The sequence below is a fragment of the Pyxicephalus adspersus genome, chromosome 3 (assembly GCF_032062135.1).
Source record: "Pyxicephalus adspersus chromosome 3, UCB_Pads_2.0, whole genome shotgun sequence".
NCBI classification, from domain to species: Eukaryota; Metazoa; Chordata; class Amphibia; order Anura; family Pyxicephalidae; genus Pyxicephalus; species Pyxicephalus adspersus.
In genome coordinates this window covers 53,127,241-53,155,029 of record NC_092860.1, presented here as the reverse complement: position 1 = coordinate 53,155,029, position 27,789 = coordinate 53,127,241, and the positions used below count along the sequence as shown (strand labels likewise).

The 27,789-nt window shown below is 38.0% G+C and overlaps 1 protein-coding gene across 2 annotated transcripts; it reads left to right on the top strand.

Moving 5' to 3' along the window:
- The first annotated feature begins 91 nt into the window (after positions 1 to 91).
- SLC25A42 (solute carrier family 25 member 42) lies at positions 92 to 25,724 on the top strand. 2 transcript variants are annotated; one of them, XM_072404624.1, is made up of 8 exons: positions 92 to 241; positions 12,090 to 12,214; positions 14,574 to 14,685; positions 15,930 to 15,955; positions 17,667 to 17,833; positions 21,438 to 21,554; positions 22,294 to 22,445; positions 23,452 to 25,724. In XM_072404624.1, exons 2-8 carry the CDS (start codon positions 12,131 to 12,133, stop codon positions 23,775 to 23,777), a joined length of 984 nt encoding a protein of 327 aa, XP_072260725.1. In that variant the 5' UTR covers positions 92 to 241; positions 12,090 to 12,130; the 3' UTR covers positions 23,778 to 25,724. The 2 variants fall into 2 exon arrangements, with proteins under 2 accessions (XP_072260725.1, XP_072260724.1); XM_072404623.1 differs by lacking the exon at positions 92 to 241 and adding an exon at positions 7,609 to 10,666.
- Positions 25,725 to 27,789: the final 2,065 nt, after the last annotated feature.

Below are 27,789 nucleotides of genomic sequence, written 5' to 3'. Positions count from 1 at the left end.
TCGTGACTCCGCCTTCTGCACATGATTGGTCCATTCCCTTGTCCCCTCTCCAGGTTCCTGCCTCTGAGCGGCCCCACCCCTTTTCATTTTGATTGGCTTGCGAGTTTGTCTCTCTTCTTTGGCGAACCCGTTCTCTGAGTTTCGTCGCTGGGCAACACCTGGAAGGGCGTGTCCTGGGCTGTCACCCAGGCAATGGTACGGTGGCCTGGAGTGTAGCGGCTAAACTGGAGTCCTGTCAGAGGTGAGTGCAGCGATTAATACCTGCTGGTGCCAAGGCTTGTGTCCTTTCAGCTGGTGTGGGGGAATGTGTCGTGGTAGTCCACGCCAGACCGATAGCAATATGCCCACTTGTTTTACTTCACGTGCAGGGCAGTGCCAGGGGGGAGGGCATATTATTTATAAGAGCAGTGTTAAGTATGCAGGAATGTGTCTGTGATATATGCCTGGACAAGGCACTGCCATGTTTACACATCTGCTTTGTGACTTGTCTTCATTAGAATGGGTGGGAATGGCAGATAATCACATGCTGCATGTTTTCTATTCCGATCACAACACATCCAAACATTCATGAGTCATGTGTCTGCAAAGCCAGAACTTTTTACTGCAGGCTGTGTCCCCAGGGGGAGCTTTCCCTTCTTAGTAATTCTGGTGACCAGATCATTCATCTATATACACTATAGGTTCTATTTATTAAACAGGGAATCTGACCTTATAACACATGGCCCTGGAGGATTCCCACGTGGGAATCCTGTGATTCCCTGTTTTATAAATAGAGCATTATAAATATACATTGTAATTACACTGGGGAATGCATGTTTTGTTGAGTTAGATCTTACACTTGTTTTTTTACTAATAATTTGGGTGGTGAATCCAGAAATGACCCCAGTTCTTTGCTATTACATCCAGTTTTTACGATACAGGGTACTCTCCATTCCTGTTAAAAAAACATACAAATTTTACATACAATGAAAAAATAATGAAATAACATGAATGTACTGTTTATTTACATTTCTTTTATTCATACAAAGGATTTATTGTTACTCTGTGAAATTTGTTTTACAGTAAAACATTTGAAAATTTATCGGGTAAGCAGTTAAGGTAAAAATTTACGCTTATAGCTTTTCCTGGAGTGTTCAGTGTTAGGACAATCCCGCCGGATGCTCCAACAATAGTCAGCCATCGTATGTATATCCCATCTATCCTGATACTGTCCTTCCATGACCTTCAAATCTTGGTGGAATCATTCACCTTGCTCATCACTGACTGCACCAAGGTTTTCCAGGAAGTTAGAAAGATGGCTATGCAGAAAATGCACCTTGATGCTCATTTTTGTAGCTCTCCAAGAGTTTCTGGACAATTTCTGTGTAATTATTTGCTCGTGTGTTTCCAAGAAAGTCATTGACAATGGCTTTGGATGATAACCAAACATTCTTTTCGACTTTTGACATTGTCCTGATGAAATGTTCATCTTTGATGAGCTGCCGAATCTGTGGACCATCAAACACACCGGTCTTTATTTTTTCAAATGACAGGCTAGGAAATACCAAAATTAGTTACTTGGTACTTGGAACAGTACCTCAGTTGGCAAAGCTTCAACGTACTGCTTCATCAGACCCAGTTTCATGTGCAGAGGCGGGAATATAATATTCTTTCTTTTAACAAGTGGCTCATGTAGAATGTTTGGATCAGCTGGTTTTAGGGCAGATCTTGGAGGCCAATTCCTTTCCACCCAATGCCTCTCACGAGCTCTGCTGTCCCACATGCACAGATAACAGGGATACTTGGTGTGTCCGCGTTGCTGACCATGAAGGAAGCATACCATTTTAAGGTCAACACAGATGACCCAATTGTGTGGTGATATTGCAACAACTCAATGACTCTCTTTATGTCTGAATATTCTTCACAAAGAGAAAATAAATGGCCAATTGGGACTGACCCAAATATTTTGCCATTGTGAAGGAGGACACCATTCAATTGAGGTATAGATTGGAATTCCCAATTCCTCCATTAAACCAGGTATGTTATGGCAATACACAAAGCCACTGTCAGTTTTAAAGTACTGCAGAAATGCAATTTCTCTGGTCAGAAAGTACAATACCTTTGTTCCTTATTCAAGTAAGTTTTTCTCATGCAGTCTTGATGCTAGGAGTTCTGAATTCTTTGATAGACCCAAATCACGTGCCAAATCATTCAACTCATGCTGATCAAATCCCTTACGATCAGAATACTCTGCATTTTCAAACTCTTCATCAATGTTGTCACCAAGTTCATCACCATAATCATTTTCTTTAAGAGAGGGTAGTGTAACGAAAACCGGCACAGGGATTTCATCTGAATGAGCCACTGGGCGTATAGCCGATGGTAGACTAGGATACTCTATGTTACATTTATTTTTCTTGTTATGTCCTGAAGTTTTCACTATACAAAAGTAACAGTCACTGAAATGATCTCTTGGCTCTCACCAAACCATAGGTATACCAAATGGCATCTTATCACGTGTTCCCTTTGTCCACGTGTAAACCCTCGACACACTGTTTGCACACCTTATGAGGGGCCCCAGAATTATCTTAATCACCAAGTTTAACTTTAAAATATGCCAAATAGGCTTGCTCTACAAATGTGCTGGTGTTCGCCCCTTGACTGGGAATGTTGAAACGGCCACAGATATAACAAAATGAGTTAGGGTTGTTTAGGCACTTACAATGAGAAACAGCAGAGCCAGACATGATCTGAAATAAAAGAAATACGTGTGTAAGTAGAAAAATAAATTTTGCTTATTCACTACGTAGAGCAGTGCACAACCTCTGACCACACTGTCTTGCATGTAAATGAATCGGTAGAGAAAAAACTTCATTGTGATAGAAGAAAACTAACTGCACTTTCAAAATCAGCATACCTATTTTAGTGTAAATAAGCTTAAAAATTGAAGTCAACAAAAAATTTGTTCAAAATTGTTCCCCAGTGTTATACAACACTCTTTAGATCTAATGATACCTATGTAATACAAGGGCTGTATGATTTGATACTAATTGATCAGACTGCAAAGGCTTGTATTCACATTAGATTGTTTAGTGAATCTAAGGCTAAGTTCAGACAAGCTGTGAGAACAGGTGGCTGTGCTGTAGAGGAAGCAGTAACCGCTCTGTAATCTAATCGTCCATCTAAATTTACCCTAAAAGAGATTGTACAAGTTGACATTCAAAAATTGGCCCATCGATAATCTGGTTCCTTTAGATTTCCGGCATGGATTTCGGAGCGCATTTGCAATTTGTTTTCTGGAGCTCCCGTTTATGTTTTGATGGCGCTGTACTCCAGAATCAGCTATTGGGTCTTGCTTGCACGTGCTTTCCTGCTCATTCTTTCCCGTTTATTTGCTGCTGTATAGCCCCAATATAGACTCAACATCCATTTAAAGGACTGTACAGGTAGTCATTTTCTGTTAAATATGTAGGGCATATATAACCATTATATCATTCAGAAATTTTTAAAAATCTGGCACTCCTCAGATCAGGAGGTTCCTGGATTTTTGAATCTCGACCTGTACAGAGGCAAGTTTTTTTTTTTTTTTTTCCATGCAAAATATATATATTTCTCCCAGAAATATTTCTCAGTTCAGTGGAAGGAAGCTATGGTGAAAAAGTGAAGATGCATAGAATGAAGAGGAAACAAAGTAAGAAAAAGATACAAAGTATAGATCTCCTAGCAGTTTGCAGGCTGCAGGTACTCTCATTGACATCTCTCTCTACACAAAGGCAACCAAAGCAGTTTTCTCATGACAGCTGAGCAGCTATTGAAAAGGTGCTGGCAATCCAGCTGGCCAAAACTGTATATGTTCTATAGCAGTGGTCACCAACCTTTCGGACCACTTAATCCCCAGATTGTGCGGGGAGCCGTGTGTCACTCAAAGGAGAAGAAACTTCCCCCATCGTGTCTTCATGATGCCAGAACTGGCCCACTGGGTTGGTGAGTTGTGTTCATACAGGGGACATGATCCGCGGGTATGGCTGGTGCGCCCCTCCAGCAGGGTCCTTTTCCTTCAGCCAGAGTCGCAGACCACCAGTTGGCGACCGTTGTTCTGTAGTTGGTGGTTATTTTAGTTTTTTGTTTTATGTTGCATGATTTTTTCCTGCTGCTGCTTCTAATACCCTGGATTTCAGTAAAAAGCACATTCACATAAGAACACATGACATCCCAGCAACTGACCCAAATCATGTCTAATGTTATAGCTGGCAGTCAGTTGAAGACCTGGAACACACTCCTGACCACTGCAACAAATTGGTGCATAATTACAAGCTGTCACTTCTAAGGACATAACTCTTATGTCCTTGGTAGTGAAAGGGTTTCCATTTCCTGTGTGTCTGTGTAACAGAAAGTGAAATGTTCCCTATGCAAGACTTGAGGTGGATCTGAATTCAAAAAGAGGAGACTTGTTATGTTGCAGAGAATGTCTTCATGGCTAAGATAACCTGAAAATGTACCTTTATCAGGATTAACTCAGGATGTGACTATGCCCAAGTACTCCTGTACCTACAGCCCTATAGCCGTATGTCTGCAGTGTGAGATCTCATGCACTGCTGTCTCTGACTGCTACTCTCAGGAGACTTACAGTAAGATTTGATGATGTTACAATTGTGCTGATCATTGTTAGCCTTTAAAGAATTATGATGCTGTTGGTGGTGGTTTCTTTATTTTTGTCACCAGCTGCTGGTGCGTGCCATCATGGTTCATATGCTCACCCAGGAGACCCTGGCAATAATATAAAAAAAATCCCATGAAGCCTTTTATTAGCATATTTTGTTTTCATTTGACTCCATTGAGGCCTAAATCAGATCTATAGTCTAATCTCCTCCACTCCTCCCACATCCCGTGATTACCTTTTTAATGTCTTGTCGCTGCCTTCTTCTGGGTTCAGGATCTTCAGCCTCCTGCATTGGCCTGGCCAGTATGATGGAAATCAATATATAATAAATGAAATTGTTTTAGAGAATAGGATCTGATTTCTAAGGGATTTTAGGATTAGTAGAACCAATAATTGTGCAATTTTTCAAGGTTGAGCAATACTGAAATAGACAATTGTTTAACTCATTTTGCAATCAAGATTCCTAATCTGATTTCAATGTCTAGAATGACATTCATCATATGTACTTTACCTGCAAAGTTAGTTCACATACAGTTAGGTCCATAATATTTGGACAGAGACAACTTTTTTCTAATTTTGGTTCTGTACTTACAACAATAAATTTTAAATGAAACAACTCGGATGCAGTCGAAATGCAGACTTTCAGCTTTAGTTTAGTTGGTTGAACAAAAAGATTGCATAAAAATGTACTAGGAACTAAAGACTTTTTTTTACACAATCACTTCATTTCAGGAGCTCAAAGGTAATTGGACAAATTGAAAAGCTGAAAATAAAATGTTCATTTCTAATACTTGGATGAAAACCCTTTGCTGGCATGGAGAGCCTGTAGTCTTGAACTCATGGACATCACCAGATGCTGGGTTTCCTCCTTTTTAATGCTCTGCCAGGCCTTTACTGCAGCGGCTTTCAGTTGCTGTTTGTTTGTGGGTCTTTCTGTTCCTAGTTTAGTCTTCAACAAGTGAAATGCATGCTCAATTGGGTTCAGATCAGGTGACTGACTTGGCCATTCAAGAATATTCCACTTCTTTGCTTTAATAAACTCCTGGGTTGCTTTGGCTGTATGTTTTGGGTCATTGTCCATCGGTATTATGAAACACCTCCCAATCAATGTGACTGCATTTAGCTGGATTTGAGCAGACAGTATGTCTCTGAACACCTCCAGAATTCATTCGGCTGCTTCTGTCCTGTGTTACATCATGGATAAACACTAGTGTCCCAGTGCCACTGGCAGCCATGCACGCCCAAGCCATCACACTGCCTCCGCCATGTTTTACAGATGATGTGGTATGCTTTGGATCATGAGCTGTTCCACGCCTTCGCCATACTTTTTTCTTGTTAAAGGTTTCATCTCTCCAAAGAATGTTTTTCCAGAACTGTGCTGTTTTTTTTAGATATTTTTGAGCAAAGTCCAATTTAGCCTTTCTATTCTTGAGGCTTATGAGTGGCTTGCACCTTGCAGTGCATTCTCTGTATTTACTTTCATGCAGTCTTCTCTTTACGTTAGACTTGGATATTGATACGCCTACCTCCTGGAGAGTGTTGTTCACTTGGTTGGTTATTGTGAAGGGATTTCTCTTCATCATGGAAATTATTCTGCGATCACCCACCACTGTTGTCTTCTGTGGACGTCCATGTCTTTTGGCGTTGCTGAGTTCACCAGTGCTTTGTTTCTTTCTCATGATGTACCAAACTGTAGATTTTGGCACTCCTAATATTGTAGCAATTTCTCGGATGGGTTTTTTCCTGTTCTTGCAGCTTAAGGATGGTTTGTTTCACCTGCATGGAGAGCTCCTTTGACCACATGTTGTTGTCTGTAAAACAGTAAAATCTTCCACATACAAGCACCCCCCCCCAATCAGCTCCAGGCATTTTTTTTATCTTCTTAAATGATAATGACATAACGAAGGAATTGCCCACATCAGCCCATGAAATAGCCTTTTAGTGAATTTTCCAATTACTTTTGAGCCCCTGAAATGAAGTCATTGCGTAAACAAGGCTTTAGTTCCTCACATTTTATGCAATCTTTTTGTTCAACCCACTGAATTAAAGCTGAAAGTCTGCAGTTCAACTGCATCCGAGTTGTTTCATTTAAATGAATTGTGGTAATGTACAGAACGAAAACTAGAAAAATCCAAATGTCCAAATATTTATGGACCTAACTGTATATTATCTGATACAGGGTACAGCAAAATAGAATTTACTTGTCCTGCCAGAGTATTTTACATATCACAAGTGTAGGTTTGAATTTACATCCATCTCACTTTTTATGTGTTTAAAAGAAATATTATCATTTAGTTTTGTGTTTTTTCATTATTTTAATAAATCTTTATACCATTATAAAACCTATGAAATACCATTTTGAGCACTTTATAGGCAGACAGTTGAAGTACTTTTCAGCCAATATGTTTCATATAAACTGAGAAGTCATCACACCCAGTCTTGGTATTGCAGATTATAAAGCCCATCTCCAGATCGCCCACCTTCATTATTTTGCTGGCATCCCAACCCCAATTAGGGCACTGTCACACCTATTTTATACATACATTTTTCCAGGTTTACTCAGTCACATATGACCACAGGTACTTTTTCTTTGTCAGTGGCCAAGTTCCAATTACTACGAATTGTGGTGGCTCATAATGCCAATGCATCATTCTCTGGTGGCCCAGTGATGGGGTCCTAGACATCCTGGGCTTACAGGAAGTAGGTTAAATGAAGCTGGGTTTAGTCCAACAAGAGTCCGGTGGGGACCAGCAAAGAGAGAGTGAATACGTCAGTGAAAGATGCATGGTGAATGTTTTATGAATCTGGAGTTTTTATTTTTTTTTTTTTTTTACACCTCTAGGTGTATACGTGTTCTAGGCCATATAATGTATAATGGACAGAGGGTGTAGTATGGGAATATGGGAATATAGCTTTTGCAGAGGAAGGTCACCAATGGCCGCTCCCTTACCTTTCCATAGACAAGTTTATTTTAAAACGTGGTCTTCTTAGTTTCATTTCACTGATAACTGGATGGGTGTTCACAGATTAAGGTAGATGAGCCTGAAAAGAAATGTGTACGCATCAAAACATGCAAGGTGCCATTGCTTTATGGTGCATGTTGTCACTCAATACTTTCTTTGCTGCTTAGTGAGTCCCTGACCTGTAAGAAATAAATGCAAAGTAGGTTTTGGGACAATTAAATGGTGGGTTCAAGTCAGAATCTGCTACTTAAATTGTTAAGATTGTACTTCCTTTTTATTTTTATACAGATTGCCCTGGAAACCTAGGTCACCTTGACTATACCAATATCAACCAGGTCTCATGCTGTCCATTTTACCCTATTCCTGCTTGTCAACTATGCTTTTACCACCGAATAGTCAGTGCAGATGTGGCTGTTTAAAGCTGGCAATGGAAACAGCCGGTCAAAGTTCTATAAAGTATGCACATATATTACCAATTTCTAACATAGAAAATTAGCATTTTTATGAAATGTTTATTTATGCCCTAGGGGTACAAGAGACATTTATACTATGGGTATATTTATTTTATGCACTTTTATGCATTTTAGGTGTGATGTGTTAAAACAAAAAACAACATGTAAAATTTCACACCTAAAGCGTAACTAAACCCAGTTGACATTTGTCTGTCCTTGTTCTGTCCGGGGCATTGCCACCTTCTTCTTTTCTGCATTCCAATTTTAGGCCCTTTTCATTGGACACGTTGAGATGAACACAGGCATGCAGCAGTTCCTTCAGTCCCAGGACCCCTAAGGGATGTCAGGATTGTTGAGTATCCCTTGCATAAAACAATTGACAGCTGGGCAGTGACCACATATAAAAACAGTCACTGTCTGCAATAAACACATGCCTGGTTGCTGATTTTCAAGTGGGACTTTAAGTCCACCTTTTAAATGCAAAGGTGTGAGGCCTATGAACAAGGGAGCAGGAGATCAAATGTTAACCCTATGAAAGTGGCACACTACAGGGAAAAAGTAAGCATGGAATCCTCTTCTGGTGTATGAAATGAACTCGGCGATGGACACCAAAACAGAAGTGTTCACTCTCATAATGTATGCACGAATGTGGACCACCAAAGAAGGAACCTCCCACTCTGTAAAAAGGAAAAAGAAAGAAATGAGAAGACACAGGGTTTCATGTCACCATAGTTTTAGATGAGAAAACATTTATTTTTTTGTCAGCAATGTTCAGTCGAAGGTATTCAAGTACTTTCATTCTTGGCTAGCCTGCAAAAGACTCAAAGATGTGTGAATAATAACCTGGCACTTGTCCTCCTCTTGCATAAATCCTGTTGTTGACCTTTCATCAAATTGGTAGTGAAAGGCAGAGGGAACTCCTCAAAAATGTCAAAGTTTTTTTTTTTTTGTATTCTTGTGGAACATAAATGGGTTGGGGGAAAAATTGTGTATAAATCGGTTACCTGATAATTGCACACACCTAACATTGAGAAAGACATAACCCACTTTTCTTGGTATTTGTTCAACAATAACATTTAATAAACTAAGGAAGAATCCTGAGGAATACAATTTTCCTAATATTTGTCCATGCAAGGTATATAACTGATTGTACTATTAATGACCAATAAATTACTGTTAAAAGTTATGTAAATATTTGCTATACAATTCTGCTGTATAAAAAGTTAAGGTCATAATGTTTTTTCATACCAAGTCATATCAAAATAATCCCGATATGGATATGTCCTAACCTTTCCCTAAAGTAAATGTTTACATAGACAAATGACAGGTCCAAACAAACTGCACGGCCTTAATGCCTGTTCATGTAAAGGGGTTCTACAAACTTGCCTTATCCCCCCGTGGCTTCTTTGCTCTCTGGCGATTCCCTCTTAGCTTTGCCACTAAGATGCTTCAGGCTTAATGCAGCTTAGTGAATGATGCTGTGTTTTCCAGTCCCCCCTGGGGCTGCTGGGACTGGGTTATGCCTTCATGGCCTGGCCCAGAGAAGCTGAAGGAGATGGCTTGTCTCCAACAATCCATTGTAAAACAGAAAGAATCCAAGAAGGTGAAATTCTGTTTTTTTTCTATAGCTACTTGTTTTCCAAGCATAATTTCATTATTAGAACAATTGAGACATCTTTTTGAGGCAAACTTTAGCTCATAAAACAATATTGATTTATTATGGAAAACTTGCACAAAAGAATACGAAAAAAAGTTACATTAAAAACTCAATATAGGCATACATCATACATATTGTTTTATGGGCTCATTACAATATATGCATGTCGATTTACTGTGGTTCCAATGTTCTAAGTATTTGTCTCGATTCTGATGCGTTTTGCTTACTTGGTTCTTAAAAGGATATATAGAGACTCACATTGGCTGTGTTATAATAAACATACCAATATCATATTAATCGTTAGTATAACCCAAGTAGAACAAATTACCGGTAATATTCAAAAAAATATATAAAACCATCACATTATATTATAATCATGTACACTTAGTTTCATAATAATATCATTATGCTGATCGATTAGGTTATCAAGTTGATTTTTATCTAATAATATTGTTCTGTATACTAAGCTAATAATTATTATATACAACACTATTTGGTGTATTACCATTTAAGGTATTTACCTCACATTTCATTTAACTTTCAAATATACCAAACCTAAACAATGTATTATCTTCAAGCATACCCAAATTTAGACAATGTATTATTCCTCTCATCTGCATTATATTTATATACACACTCATAAAATATATTTATATACACACTCAAAAAATATACAATGTTGTTTCTTTCCCCTTTATCTTCTTTTTTCTCTCTCCCTTTGCCCACACTCTTGGCACCCTACAAGGGACAGGAGTGCCCAATCATATGGGCTCGATTGGTGTGACTGTACGGGACTAATTCCTGAGCTTGCCAGACCCCCGACCCTCGTTTGGGCTCTGGCAATTCCCCCAAAGTTCTTTCCCCCATATGACTGGTGAGGATGCTGAAAGAGGGAGGGGCTACAATACCACGATGACGCCTTTAGGAGCAGCAGGGAGTCTCTCACCTCCTCCAGGTAAATCGACATGCAAAGTGTGCCTCATGATTTATTGTGTCCACAACGGAGCAGGTAAATGTATATAAAAAAAAATGGGATCAGACAGGTATTTTATTGCAGGACAAACATTGCCTTTCCTTTTTGCCACAAAGAACTGGCCTGGTCAGAATGTATTCTTTTTTACATTTAGTTCTGCTTTAACAGAGAAGCACAGACTAAATATTTTGACTCTAGAATACTTTGGTATAAAGTTCATGGTTGACTCAATGACTGTCCAAATCATCACCCTTTCACTACCATGTTTAACAGTTGGTATGAGGTGTTATATGATATGCTGTTTTGTTTTGTTTTTTTGCCAAACGTGGTACTGTGACTTTTGGCCAAATATCTTTGGTGTCATCTGTCCAAAGGACTTTGTTCCAGAGTTTCAACTCTGCAAGCCTAAGCTGGCCTGCCATGTTCTTTTAAGAGAGGTAACTGGCAACTCCTGCAAGCTGTACTTGTTCAGTTTTTTTTTTGATTCTGCTGTCATTAACTTCTCTTTTTAACATTTACTATTCTAACTGTGGAGTCTGAGATATATCTCCTAAGTTTATTGCAATTTCTCTGTGCATTGCACAGCTTGACTTTGTAGTGAAGTTTTTTGAACATCCACTCCTAGGAAGGCTGGCATCTGTCTTAAATGTTTTTCACTTGTGAATATTTTTTCCCAGTGTAGGATTATAGACTTCAAATTGTTTGGAAATGGCCTTATAACCTCTCCCAGATTGATTGGTCGTAAAAATTTCTTCTCTAAGCTGATGATTGATATCTTTTCTCCTTGGCTTTGTATGAACACGCATCTGAATGTTCCAGAACAGCAAACTGCCAAAACGTATACTTTCATAGAGGTGGCCATCAGTGCTAATAAAGTGTATGTAACTAGAAGCGTCAGGTCGCTAGACACCCTTTTAATTCCTATGAAAGTTCTAAGGGTGTACTTCGCACACACTGCTTCTGTATTTTGACATATTCTTTGTTAAATAAGTAATGACCTGCTTTAATATATCACGTGTTGTTTTATTTACCACATTTTAGAACTTGCATAGACTACATGATTTGTTTTTTATGTCATGATATGCAAAACATTAGAATTGAAAGAGTGTGTACTTTATTTTTCTCATGCCTGAATAAAACAGAGAGATTGTGCAGGGCCTTGTAGCAATGCTTAGGATGTGTGATATAGTAGTTCTGAAAATAAGTTGTTGACTAGTGCTGCCAATACTCGGGAACATTACTGGCTGCATGTTGCTCACCCCCTCCTTTTTTTCACCTTAACAGTGCACTGAAAGGCATTGGAAGAAACATTATGCTGTTTACACAACTTGCTTTATACCAGAATTTTAGAAAAATATAGCTCCTTGGAAACATCTTTCATTTTTTTTCTTTTTTTTTTTTTCAGGAGTCGCTGTGTTTTCTAACTTAGCTGGGAAGAATCGTGGTATGGAGAATGGTATTAAGGAAAGCAAAGTGAATCTAAACAGAAATGGAGCACACACTGTCCTACCCACTGCTGTGGTGTCAGAGGTAAGGTATAAATGTGACATTACATTCATGGCCTGTAGGCTTTCCTGGCACGTGCACATATAGGTCAAAGCATACGAAAATATTTATGTATGTTTGTAGACCGGAGAACAGAATTCTTTAACTGTTGGAAAGGAGGCACAGGAAGTGTCAGTAGCACATTTATAACAATACAGTGTTCATTCCACATTGTTCCTTTATTTTACCACTAATACATAAAATGCAGGCCTACAGTGTTCCACATTTACTGCTCCTGTGCGCTTAGACGTCCGCTTGGAGTGAGTGGTAAGGAGGCTTTTACAGGCATTTGCAAGTGGCTGAAAAAAATTGTTTCCAATTCAACTGTACAAGAATTTCGGAGGCATTAAAACAGACATTGCATTTGAAAAAGACATACAACCAGAAAAAAAAATGAACTATTTGTTCCAATGTTTAATATTTTTTTGCAAGAGAGTCTAAGCAGTAAAACTTAGAAAAGCTGCTAATGTTTTTTTGCAAGAAAGCACACAATTCATTATTGTATCTCATTGCTCACAGTGAGTCATGGCCATCTGGCTTTGCATAAACATTTCAAAAGGAATGTGCCACCTTTCTTTTATTTTTCACATTCATTTAAGCTCTCTTTTGCAAAGACATGTTTTTCCAGCCCTTCTAAAAAGATTTCAACTTTCTTTTAATCCTGACATTTTGATGAGTTAGTAGTATGCCATTAATAAGTCCTAGTTGGTAATTTTATTATGTACATTAGGTTATAAATTTACAGATGAATAATCTGTTTCTAATCTAATGATATGACACCTAAGTCAAATGGGATCCTCTTGGGGCAACCTAACGGTTTGCATAATGCTACTAGGATCTGAAATTGCCATTTCTACCACACTTCTCAGCAAAAAGGGACTAGGGAAAATAGTGCATAGATATGACATGAAATAATTTTATTTAACCACTTGAGCTTTTGGTTTGACATCCATTAAGCCTTTTTTTCTGAGCCTTGTATGGGAATGCAAAACCTGATGAAAGCCAACAAAAGACCATCAACAAACACTGCCACCTTAACTGATACGTAGCAGTACTAAATTGGAAGAAGTAATTGCTCTTGGCTACTTTATTTAGTCAGAAAAAAACAGTACCTGGCTCCTTCGATTTCTACACTGCTGCATTGAATTATATATTAAGTATACTAGAACCATTCTGCTATGTACCGTATTTTTCGCCGTATAAGACGCTCCGGAATATAAGACGCACCCAATTTTAAAGGAGGAAAATCTAGAAAAAAAGATTCTGAAAGATTATTCCCCTTCTGATCACTCATGTGCCATTCATACCGGTATTCCCCTTCTGATCACTCATGTGCCATTCAAATTCCCTTTCTGATCACTCTCTACCTTTCAAATTCCCTTTCTGATCACTCTGTGTCATTCAAACTCCCCTTCTGATCACTCTGTCATTCAAATTCCCCTTCTGATCACTCTGTGCTTTTTTTCTATTGTACGGCAGTTAGGACAGGGAACAGCAGGTGGCGCTGTGCCGGCTTCTTTCGCTTTGCTTTACAGACAGGAGAAAACACGATGCTGGCAGAGGAGAGAAGAGAGACACGCTGCAGCCTGAGACACACGCGGGATCGGGTATCGGGTGAGTATAATATTTTAATTATTTTTTTTAACACATTTGTCGTATAGGACGCACTAACTTTTCCCCCCCAGTTTTGGGGAAGAAAAAGTGCGTCTTATATGGCAAAAAATACGGTATATAAAAATTACAATGTATGCATGCATAAACATGTATTTTATGCACAACATCCTGTTTAGTATTAGGTGTTGGAAAGAATGTCCTAAGGCAAAAATGTGTCGAGATCCTATTCTGAGATATGACTATTTAATTACTACTATTCTAATGCATTAGGGAAAATGAATGCTTGTACAGCACTAAAACCTAAATGTCATCATGTGGTATAAGGTTTTTGCACACATTGCATTAACACTGCCCATTAAAAAAACTAAAATGAACACACCAAGTTAGATGCATCTAACAACCCTGTTATCAAATGTCCTTTGGTCAAGTTCTGAATAGCAGCATATGGCAAAAAGTGCAGGCAGTGTTTTTGTCAAGCTTTACATGGCATTGCCTTCTCTCCTCTACTTCTGGAATGTGTATGGGTCCTTATTAGTTTATTGCACAATGCAGGACTGCTGGCATAGCTTAAACTTGAATGGAGTTTTTTAGGTAGGCCCTCACAGTTCACTGTTAACAAATTTTATTGATTCTATATATCAAGTCTGAAATAATGATATGTAGCTTGTATTAGATATATTTATTACTTTATGTAAGTTACTGTTGTAACAGCCTATATTTTTTTTACTAGGGAAATAAAAATGGCAAAGGAGTCCTTAACTCCTTAATGTCTGGAGCTTTGGCTGGTGCTGTGGCAAAAACAGCAGTTGCACCACTGGACAGAACTAAAATAATATTCCAAGGTAAGTTCACTTTTGCCCAACAAAGATAGTATACATTAAATGTGCAAGTAAAAACTTTGCTAGAATAATTTATTGTTTATGTAACACTTAGCCTTCACCACCCTTTTACTTTTGAGCGTAACTGTGAGCTGGTGAATTCAGCACTGCAGACCTAACATGACTACGGTTAACGGTGGTGATATAGGGGCTGGTGGATTAAATCAACAAGCGCCTCAGGGAACAAGGAATCCTAGAGTAAAAAGAATTTATCAAATGTTTTATTTGCAGAAGATTATGTTTGCTTTCCTTTTACTTTGTTGCTTATGTTTTGACTTTCATGTCATGGTTAAGGCCTGTACACATGTTGAATTTCTGTCGCTTCTTTTCCTAATCATTTTCAGAGACAGATGAACAAACAAATGCTGTGCACACAGTGCCATCCTGTTTTTTGGAGGGGAGGACCCACTGTGCCTCCCTTTAGAGGGCTAAACAGCAGTCAACCAGTAAATGATCCTAGTACTAGGATGGATTATTGTATGGGGGACTGCAGTACACATGTCAGATGTGTGTATCATGTACAACCTTTCTACAAAATTTGGTGGCTTGATCTTTGCTAAAGGAGATTGTCATCGTTTAACAAATTTAAAGTGAGGAAATATCTTGGCATTTAGTCATGTGACTATTTACTATACAATCTCTGAGCAGCAGGTAGTGCAGTAAAGATGAGTATTTTCATGACTTCTGTTATTGTTTAATCGGGATACTTAGTAGTTCAAGTTTCTCCTAAAACTTATGCTTAAGGATAAACACCAAGAATGCCCTTGCAGCATTTTCCTACACTTGCACTAAAATCATCTCCTGAAATGCAGTTTTTTTTAATTTAGGTGATAAGGTCAAAGGCTGCCCACAACTGGAGTGCTCCAGGGGGAGAATTGGGCTAGCTTGGAGGGGTTGGGGAGCAAAGAAATGGAAAATAAAAGTCCTTTTTGACATCCACCTAGACAAAAACAAGCATTTAACCTTGTAGTTTTGGGGGAGCACCACTGCAAGAGCCATTTTGTATACTTAGAATTCAGCTTTAACCTTCAGTGTGATATGTTAGACTAAAAAGATAGAAAACTGCAGAACATACACATAACTATTTGCATAGTACATTCAATTTTAAATTGTGTATATTGTATTATGTACAAACACTGTCAGTTAAAAATGTATATAAGAACATTTTTTATTTTAGTAACTAATAACCTTTTTTGTTCCTTTTGCAGTATCTTCAAACAGATTTTCAGCCAAGGTAAGAGCAGACCTTACTGTGGTCACAAATATGTAATAATATTTCATTCTATGAAGCAGCTATGGTTGTCACCCAGGCAGGATTTTTTTCTTTTTCTCCATTACATTAGGGCTGATGAAGCTATTTATTTACATAAGATAGATAAGTTGTGATTTGCTTTCTATTACTCACAGAAAGTGACAAGGACCTGCATTTGTGGCATGATCAATGGGTATTTTGTGTGCTTTCCTACAATGTTGTGTTTGGCCTGAGAAAAAGAAAATTTTTATAGCCACCTGTTGCATGGACTCATGCAGTGGCAGTGAATTATTGATGGCAAAATAAAAAGGGTCCCTGCGGTATATTTACTCTTGTAGGGCTGTATGTTAGAAAAGAGATACTCTGGCCTTTGTATGTGGGCACCTATTATGATGCAAAATGCTGATGTAATTGGACATTGATGAAACAAATTTTGCAGAACTAGCTTGCATCATGTGTGTTGGACAGCAGCTTCTATCAGAGCCTCTTCGCACAGTTTTTGATAAGTGCTGCCATGTCTGATATTTACAATGTCTGGTATTTTCATCATAAAAATCATAAGACTGCTGTCTACTAAACAGTACATAGTATGGGGTGGGGTATAACTATCATTTCTAACAAATAGCAAATGGCTTTTAGGAAATCTCATTGTCTTCTTTTTTTTTTTGGCATTCACTTGTCGGTTTTCTTTCCTGGCCTCTAAAAAAAAAAGTAGATGAACATTCTACAACAGTGGTCCCCAACCTTTTGGACCTTGTGGACCAATAAAAGCAGGGACTCTGGACCGCACATGCGCGAGGAGCCTTGTGTCACTTAGTGAGGTCTGATGCCAGAGTTTGCCCACTCTCTCATGAGTTGTGTCCAGAGACCTGAGCCTGCGATGCATACCAGAGACGTGGTCTGTGGCTCTGGCTGGTGCCCCCCTCCCCCCCAAGCGGGGTCCTTCTTCTGACCCCTCTGGGGAGTGCACCGGCCAGAGCCACAGCCCACTAGTGGGGTTGGGGACCCCTGTTCTACACTATACATCAATGATGTAACCTTTATCTTTTTATTATTGGGATTTATTTTTCACCATATAAGGGTAACCTGAATGTTATGAGTTATATTTATATATGGATTCATGAATTGATAAAGGACTGTTTGTATACACAATCTTTATTGTTCTTTAAGAATGTGTAAATGTATTTAGTTCAAGAAAATAAGACCCAATAAATATGAAAATTGCAATGGTGGTTTACTGTATGTATTACCTATGCACTATACAGTAAAAAAGTCATATGAAGCGTATGAAGGCTTAGTTGTTCTGTATTTAGCCTTTCTTTATCCAGCATTGTGGTTAGGCAGTCCATATGTGATTCTACTTTAACCAAACCTTTTTTAGCCCTGACAAGTTTTTATTTCTGTCTGTCTTCTCATTAGAGAGATTTACTTTTTTTTATTTGTATTGGTCAACAAAAGTGGGAGTAAATTTTGAGTGGCCACTGCAATAGAAGGCAAATCTTCCAATAGGGGCACTTGACAAAGCAACAAGTTTCGGCAAATAGATTTCCCTAACACTGGAAAGATATCCTCTCATTTCCTGTTGAGTCCATAGTAAGAAAATCCCCTTAATGAGACACAGATGGCAAAAAGACAACTATACTTTAGGTTACTAACTTGATATTTAAACTTTGTAATCATATCTTCTTTCCAGGAAGCTTACAAATTAATCTACCGCACCTACCTCAATGAAGGTTTCCTGAGCCTATGGAGGGGCAATTCTGCAACCATGGTGCGGGTTATCCCGTATGCAGCTATACAGTTTTGTGCACATGAACAGTACAAAAAACTGCTCGGCGGCTACTTTGGCTTCCAAGGATCGTAAGTAGTGATCTCTATATTGATTTAAATCAGTTCTTTCCCGATGCACCTAAGTTTTTGCAGAGTATTCTCATAGGTTGATCTCCTATTGCATTGTTCAGTTCTGATGTTGATTTGTTGTCAAGCTAAACTGCTAGCATTTCTTTTGTTGGTCTTTAGTTTGTTCCCCTTTTTCACTGTAGTGACTGTTGGTAATTTGTCAGGAAGATGATCAGTGTTAGTCATTTCATTCCTTCACTTGCTAAACATAACCATGGTCAACCAGGACTACCTGGTATTTTTATACATGATACTAATCATGCTGGTATGGCATTTGCTGTATCCTTGCCAATCTCTGGGAGTCATGCCTAGAAGTAATAAGCTGTTTTTCTGCTCCAAAGACTTTACCTTGACATTTATTAAAGGGGAAATGAGGAGGCTTCATTATAATTATTATTAGTATTACTTGGGTACATATAAAATATACCCTTTGTGATCTATCACACGGGGATCCTTAGGGTTTTGCTGTCCTGTCTTCTTAGATATAACCCATACTACTGGAATATTTTGTCATGTACTACATTTGTTTTAAATTTATTGAAGGGGTATTGTATACAAATAGCCAAAAAGATAAAAGAAAATAAAAATCAAAGCTCCTGCCTCTTCTAACTAATTAAATGTTTTTATTTTTATCCCACTAATTAGACATGTGCAGTCCTAGGATAGTCAGATCCTAAGTAAATTCTTTTCTCCCTTGCCCAGGAGATGGGGGTATATCTTTGCGCGTCCACATCGCTACCTGCACGATAGGTTTTTGTTGCCATCTGTGTCCATATTGTGTACGAGTGGAATGCATGCAATAGTATCCAGACTGATAATATATTCTGGTTGAAGTGCAGAGGCTTTTTGCTAGTAGGACCAAGCAAAACTATTTGTCACTCACTAAAAAGGCCAACATATAATGCAAAGAAGAAGATCCTTTTATTTCACGCAGTGATAACTGGACTTTATTCAGCAACTTTGTCACATGCCTCATTAAATTCACAGACCAGTTAATAAAACACATGATGTGTTGCTTGAATGATCTGAAAGAGTTTATCTGAAAGTTGTTTTGTAGGCAACAAAAACTTTCAGGCTGTAGCAGGTCAATGCTCATAATTTTTTTTATTTTATTCCCTCAAATGTGTCATATCACATTTTTAAAATTGTATATATAAAGTGTAAATCTTTTTATTTTGAATAGTAGGAAATGGGGAAAAGAGTCAGTGTGTTTTTTCAATACTGTCCTGGTGGCTACTTAGAATTTTGAAATTATTGTCATTTTTATTATCCATGGCATTGGCATTAGTAATTAAGACAATTAGACTGAGATTTCTCCAAGAACTGTTTTTAAATGTTACTTTGGTTTTTTTTTTCACTGCATCTTAGGAGCAGCTTGTTTATTCACTATTATATAAAGTTACATAGTTAGTCAGGTTGAAAAAAGGTAATGAAATTCAACCACTAGGGAAATAAACATATCCCAGATATAAAACCCTATGGACAGTTGATCCAAAGGAAGGCAAAAAATAAACCCTGGTACACTTTGCTGCAACAGGGTAAAAAATTGCTTCCTGATTCCATGAGGCAATCGGATGTTCCCTGGATCAACAGGCTCTGTTATCTTTACTTTAACCCCTCTAGCATTCTAATTCTGACAGTTTTTTGATGCAAAAAGTGATACTATTTTTTTTTTGCATAGAAATTTTTGTTTATATTGTGGGTCTGTAATTCCTAGGATTAACTCCTGGGTATGATTATTATATTTATTTATTATAATCATAAATTTTAATATAATACATAATTATAAATAATTTAAAAAAATGAAATATTAGACAACAATGTAATCTTAAAATATAAAATTAAAAATGTACTTTTATTTTTATTTCATGTTGTGTGGTGTTTTTGTACTGTAAAAAACATTTAAAAGCAGATTACATTGTAATCTGCTTTTACATTTCCCGCCCGGACACACCCCCCAATATTTCACCACTCGCATCACCCGGAAGATGACACATCGGTGGTCACCCCCAGAATTTGCTATTGCTGCTCGCATCTGCAGTGAGATGTGAAGTACAATGCAGAAGTCCTGCATTGTGTTTCGCATCTCCCTGCTGATGCAAGCAGTGGCGTGGCCGGGACCCGGGTGGTATTTAAAAGCAGATTACTCAGTAATCTGCTTTTAAATTTCCTGGCCCGGCCACGGCGCCCCAGCATCACAGCGGGACCATCCGGTCGCTGCTGGAGCGCGGGGCAAATGTAAGGGGGGCTTCTAAAGTTACCCCGAGTGTGACTCGGGATTACCGCTTTTTGCATGTTAGAGCCATCCCGAGTCACACTCAGGATTACCGCTAGGGGGGTTAATACCCAGTTACATTCTGTGCTTCTAGAAAAGCATCCAGCTTTTTCTCAAAGCAATCCGTAGTAGATTGTGCATGTGCACGTGTCGCACGCACAGGAACGCCAACCAGTCTGCCTCTATCAGGCGAGACTGTGACAATTTTTTACTACCTCTGCTTTTCTGCCTCCGCAATACCTTGCAGCTGGACACCTGCATCTGGTGTGGAACTTTTACCCTTGGGAGCTTTTGGCCCACCTATATGTTCCACGGGAATATTCTCTATCCAAAGTAAAGGTCATCTAAAATATCATCAACTTTTCCTATCCACCTTATGACTTATGGTTGGTCCAACCCAAGTACCATATCTACCAATGCTTTGTACAGGGGCAGGGTAATGTCTCCAATTCTGCAGTCTATTCCTCTTTTAATACAAGAAAGTTCTTTGCTAGCTTTAGATATTGCAGCAAAAGAACCCCCAGATCCTTTTCCATTCTGACTCCCCCAAATGTATTAATCCTACACAGTGTAAAATATACTCTACAAATCTAAAAAAAAAGTTTTGCTATTAGTTTTTTTTTTAACATACATATGTAACCCCAAAAGTGAGTATTGCAAAAAGTGTATGTGTGTGCAGTGTTCCTATTTTTAACGTATCTAGTAAAAGATAAATAAATGCAGATCTAAATCATGCACAGCTACCTCTGTTATGTGATGGTTTTGCCCCTTGATGTTCTGCTCCAAGCATTTTATTAATAGTGGTAAATTTCTGAATATATGTGTGGGTAAAGAAACATGATACAGCATTCATTTAAAGAGTGAAATTAGGGGGTAATAAGAAGGGAATCATAAACATTGGGCCTTTGAGAGTTCATATATGACATCGACATATACAGCTATGCAGGAGAACCAATCAACCAGAAAAAAAAAGTTCCGAACAAATGCAGTCTAGTAAAAAGTATCCATCTCAAGTCTTAAATAAAGTGTTTAAACTTTTATTAGCAATTGCATTGTGATGATCTCTTTCATCCAAAAGTGACAAACTAGTCACTTATTCGTAATAGTATTCGGCTAGTTTATCAGTATCAAACTAGTTGTCAGCCTTAAGCACAATCAGTGAATTCTGGAAAAAACAATATATATTTGTGCTAATAAAGGTGGCTGCCTAAACATCATGCTTTCTCAGGATCTTGGTGAAAATTTTATGTTTTATTTTAATATTTATGGATTCTTTCCACTCTCCTGCAGTGTTTTGACACCGTTCCCACGCCTCCTTGCAGGATCTCTTGCAGGTACAACAGCTGCCATGTTAACCTACCCGCTGGATCTTGTTCGTGCACGTATGGCTGTGACACCAAAGGAAATGTAAGTTACAGTTTTTGTTTTGCTAAAAAAAAAAAGAACATTTATAAAGGTTATTGAAAAGGTACTTAAACATTAGATGAGTCTGTATTATTTTTAAATGTACCTTTATACAGTCTAACATGTAAATTGTTTTAAAATGGGACAGTGTTTCAAATATATACTAAATTTGCTTGTGTGGGGTACACAGGTTTTGAGGTATAGAGACCCAGGGGGAGCGTGTGTGAAATGTCTGATGGGAGACCAGCCAATTTGTTTACTACAAAAGAAATCTACCACACTGACTGTTATTTATCATAGTTGATACTGCTATTACCTGACTATAAGAAGCTTTACTTGTTTTAGGACAAAGCAGATTTTGCACAGAAATATCCCTACCCTTTTAGAGTTAGTGGATATCCTACTAATTTTTACAGTGTTTCCCTTTTATAATTATACAAGACAAATCATTGTTTCAAATGCACCACTTGAAAACGTCATTATATTACTTGGACACCATTGAGGAATAGGTTCCAGTTTTCAAAATGCAAGGATTGACTGTAGAAGTTATCATGTGAGTAATCATATCTACTCGTACTTATAGAGGTAATAAAAAATCTTGTGTGATTTGAAATAGCCATCTACATAGGTACTAACTCTGAATTTAAATCAGGAAAGTTGAAAAGGTTCAGATTGACTGCCACATCAAAAATGTGGTCCTTATATTTGTCAAAGCTAATCAACTAAACTATTCATATTGCAGGTACAGTAACATCATACACGTCTTTATCCGTATGTCAAAAGAAGAGGGCTTGAAGACCTTGTACCGAGGCTTCGCTCCTACAATTCTAGGAGTAATTCCCTATGCAGGAATCAGCTTCTTTACCTACGAAACACTAAAGAAACTGCATGCAGGTATAAAATAAAGAATTGGATCATTTAGAACTGTTATTCGTTCTTAATACGTTTTGTGGTTTTATTTAAGCTGTATCTATTTATTTTTAGGTTAAGTACAAGAGTGCTAAAACCTCTGTCAGCTTGTCTGTTCTCCTGTTGCAGATTTTCCTTTATTTCCTGTCTGTTACAAAGCTTGTGCCTACAACAGGAAGTAAAGAGTAATCTATCTAAAGAGCCTTTAATTTTTGTTTTTTTATACACACACACATACACTCTCTCTCTCTGTTTTATACGTCTCAATTGTGAACAGTGCTTCTTTCCTGTGCATCACATACAGTGCCTCCTACTTCTTTGTTACATGCCGTGCCTTATATACACACACGTCATTCCCTTGTTGGGAATCAATTACTGCCATTGAAACACATGGGAATATTTGAGGGAATGTCTGATCTCCCGGTTTCATGTGTATAAATATGTGGAGCCCTTTTTTGTTTGGATCTATAGAAGCTGATGTTGATTTGTGTCGGTGACTTAAGCTGCGTACACACTTGCAATTTTTGTCGTTGGAAAGGATCTTTCACGATCCTTTCCAACGACAAGGGGCTGCAAGATGCATGAACGATGCTGTACATACAGCACCGTTCATGCTCTATGGAGAAGGGGAGGGGGGAGAACGATGGAGCGGCACCCTGCTGCGCGCTCTTCCCTTTCATTACGATCGGCTGTCGTCCATCGTCCGTGGATCCGGCAGGTCGGTCGTCCGGACGATGGACGACACCGACTGTACACGCGGAAGATTTTCGCCCGATAATTGGCCGATGCTGATTATCGGGCGATAAAAATCTGCCGTGTGTACATAGCTTTACAGTGTAGTAAATACAATAGGTCAGGGTTCTATCCAGAGATCTAGCATTTTAAAAAAGAAACAATAGCAGCCCCTGCGTTTTAGTTATGGCAGGTATACCTTTATTATTTACATGGACCAACTGATGAGAATGCTTCTTTTATTCCATTTTATTTGCAGAGCACAGTGGCAGGACCCAGCCATACCCTTTTGAACGTTTGCTGTTTGGAGCCTGTGCTGGACTCTTAGGTCAGTCTGCTTCCTATCCTCTGGATGTTGTAAGAAGGCGAATGCAGACTGCTGGTGTTACTGGACATACATATGGCTCCATCCTTGGTACCATGAGGGAAGTGGTGGTTGAAGAAGGTTTTATCCATGGTTTGTATAAAGGGCTCAGCATGAACTGGGTAAAGGGTCCAATTGCAGTAGGCATCAGCTTTACCACCTTTGACTTAACACAGATTCTTCTGAAAAAGCTTCAAAAAATGTCCAGTGTTCAGAGGTAGAGTGGGGGTTGTATGAAAATAGTTGTTTAACACTTTTGCTGTTGCAAGAAATTGTATTTTCTTATGGTAATGGTGTTCAAGCAACACATTTCTTCTTCCAAATGTGAAGTGAAAAAATTGTTCTGTAAAGAAATGAATCGGTGCTAGTCTAGTTAGCCAATACAGTATAGCTAAAGAAAGAAGTTACAGTTGCCAAAACAGATGGTAACATTGGTGATTGGAATGGGGGTGAAATAGTAAAAGACCAGTGGTATGCCAATCAGTGGAGCTCTGTCAAGAGCATCATATTACTTAATGGCACACTTGTCTGAGCACAAACATGCACATCCTTGATAATTTCCTCATCCCCAACCATGAACAAAGCTGCTATTGCCATCTCATTTTTGTGCCAATGCAATGTGCTTTAGTTATGTCTTTAAAACTCCTGTATAATATTTCAGTCAATAGACTGTCTGCAGCAAGAAACGTATAAAACATGCTTTAAGGGAGCTCCATTGAAATATTTAGAGTAGAGGATGGTTTCAAAAATTGGGGTTATCAAGGGCCAATGGTGATGGGCTTTTGTTTGTATCAGAACACCATCTCCTCCTATACCAGTCCATTGTAATGCAAAAAACAGTTTGAACTTGGTCAAATTAAGCTGTTTGTTATTCTGAATGATTTCAGAAGCATCTTAAATACTCCATTTGTCTACTGACAAAGGCTCAAGCCCGTTGACATAGGCCCTAACAGTACTTGGCTTATTCTTGTAATCCATGTTTGTAAAGATCCAACATAATTTTTGCCTTTAGTCTTGTACACATGGTGACATGAATGATTCCAACAAACTGCAGGGGCTCTATAGAGCAACCAAAGACTTTAAAGTGCTTTGTTTAGGGCTTTTTATTGACAGAGCCAATGGAATGGTGATTTTCTATTTTCACTGGGTTTTTGGCAGTCATCCTTCAAGCACTTTGCTTGAAAAATAAGGATAATAACTACCCATTTTCTTAGTTTATTGTTATGAGATTTTATGTACAATTATCATAACTTTTAAAGACTTGGGCAGAAAAAGCACTTAGTCTTAGTAGAACTTTCTGTGCAGAAACATTTTGATTCAGTTAAACATTTTCACTCTTGAAGTATCAGATTTCCCACAGAGAATTTTTAATATTTGGTGAGATTCTTCAGAAACGCACATGCCTCAGTAATCCTTCCTCTATTCAGATGTTTCAGCTAAGTTCTATTATAAGGCCTGAAGCATTTATTCCATGGGAGTTTGAGGTGTATTACTTGAGACAGCACAAGCCAAACATACAGCCATTTAGCTCAGTTCTTTTTAACTCATGTTTTATGTCACGGAGTGAGAGTTTTGAAATTCTCTTTGCCTAAAGTTTGTTGTATAAGATTGCATTTTGCCTTTCAGAATAGTTCTGTACACTTTCAGCAGAAAAACTTAAAGTGCCATTACTTGCGTTTTTGAAATAATGTCTATGATTGCACAAGTTCGTGTTTTGTTTGTGTCAATATGTATGCTGCATATATGTAATAGTAGACAAACAAAATGACATACGTGCCTATGCCTGCATGCAAAAAACCATGTTGTTGTAATCAGATGTCTAAGTATCGGTAATCCTGTCCTGCCAGCGATTTCATAAAACTATTTTATAAAAGCAGATTATGTACCCAAAACATACATAATTCTTCATCACGGCAAATTCTGCAGTGCTGATTCAAAGCCTGCAGATCTCACATTACTGCACAATGCTAATAGGTAACTTTGCTGCTGAAAGGTGAATTTGTTTTGTTTTTAATATCTAACCAATAGAGTTTATGCTTTGCCCTATGTTCTGGTGTGTTGCAGTGACAGCACTTTTGGAAAATGTTTATATATAAATATATATATATATATATATTTTAAATAACTGTTGTAAGAGATTGTATATTTAATAAAACAATGAAACTTGTCATTTTTTGTATTTTTTTTCCATATAGTTTCATTTTTGGAATGTGGGTAATAGGGTAATACTGAAAAAAATATTGTGTAGGTGGCAGTTTAAAGGCTGACAACATACAAAACTGTTTTGTTTATTAGATATTGTGAGAAAGGTTAAAATTTCAGGTTTTGTGAGGGTTCAAATGTTAAAGATTATTTCTCCTACCCTTTCTGCTGGAAACCCATCAAATAAACTGGAATCAAGGAGAAATCCACAAAATGGGGGCACATTCCACTACATACATAATTAGGTTTAAAAAAAGACATCAAGTTCAACCACTAGGGAAATAAACACACTGGAAAACAGTCATATTCTAGATAGAAACTCACATTTACAGTTGATTCAGAGAAAGGCAAAAAAAAGAACCCATCTAAAACAAGGTTCAATTTATTTCAAAAGGTGAAACAGATCTTTCCTGATCCCTTGATGCAATCTGATGTTCTCTGGATGAACAATGTATGCTGTCATTCCATTAAACTTTAATACCCAGTTATATTCTGTGCTTTTAGAAAAACATCCAGCAATCTATAGTAGTTGCTGAAATTACTCCCTAAGGGAGCCGATTCCACATTTTCACAGACCTTACAGTGAAGAATCCCTTCCTTATCTGGAGATTTTGTTTATTTTACTCCAGACGCAAAGAGTGCCCTCTTGTTCTTGGTAATGATCTTATGGTGAAAAGTTGGGAAGAGAGTTCTCTGTATGGACCATTTATATATTTATACAGGGTGATCATATCCCCCTTAAACGTCTTTTCTCAAGGGAGAATAGATTCAGTTCAGCTAATCTCTCCTCATAGCTGAGCTCCTCCATTCCTTTTATTAGTTTAGTTGCCCTTCTCTGCACTCTCTCCAATTCCACAATGTCCTTTTTGTGAACTGGTGCCCAAAACTGGACTGCATATTCCAGATGTGGTCTGACCAATGCTTTGTACAAGGCCAGGATTATGTCTCCATCTCTGCAGTCTATTCCTCTAAATACAAGAATGTGCTTTACTAGCTTTCAATATTGCAGCTTGGCATTGCATGCTATTATTAAGTCTATGATCTACCAGAACCCCCATATTCTTTTTCATTTCTGACTCCCCCAAATGTATTCCCCCTAGACAATATGAAGCATGCATGTTGTTAGCCCCCAAGTGCATAACTTTACATTTCTCAATATTAAATGTCATTTGCCACTTGGCAGCCCAATCAAACAGTACATCCAGGTCTGCTTGTAGATTATAGACATCCTGTATGGATTTAATTCCATTACATAGTTTGGTGTCATCTGCAAACACAGAAATGGTACTTTTAATCCTAAATTCTATATCATTTATGAAGATGTAAAAACAAAATTTAGTGGATATAAAAGTGTACACACCCCTGGTAAAATTCCAGTTTTTGTGATGAAAAATAAACAATAATTTCTAAATTGACCTACCTTTGGGAACAGAAAATGAACAGAAAATCTGTTGGGAGAAAAAAAACATACAAAAATATATGTTAAGCTGTTTTTAAATCAGCTCACAGATTTTATATTGGATCATCACCAAAATCATGGGATCATTGGATCAACCCCATGGTGAAGCATAGTGGTGGCAGTACTATGATTTTGGGTTTCTTTTCTTTAGCTGGAACCGGAGCTTTGGAGGGAAGGGAATTATGAACCGTTCCAAATACCAGTCACTTTTGGCCCTTCAGGCGTCTGCTAGAATTTTGAAGGTGAAAAGGAATTTCACCTTTAAACACAATAATGACAGGCATACATCCACATCAACAAAAGAATAGCTTCACCAGAAGTAAATTAATGTTTTCGAATGGCCCAGACTTAAATCCAATAGAATGGTTGTGGGGTGATCTGAAGAGCTGCCATGCATATTGCTCAATTGAAATCAATAGGATTGTATGTATAATCAAGCTGCTTTTTTATATTTTGGATAGATTAGGTAAAGGTCAGAACTTCTGCCAGATTTTAATTTTAATCTACACCCCACCAGGTAAATTGATCTTCTCTATTTGTGCAATCAGGGGGTCTGTCTGAGGGGGTAGTTC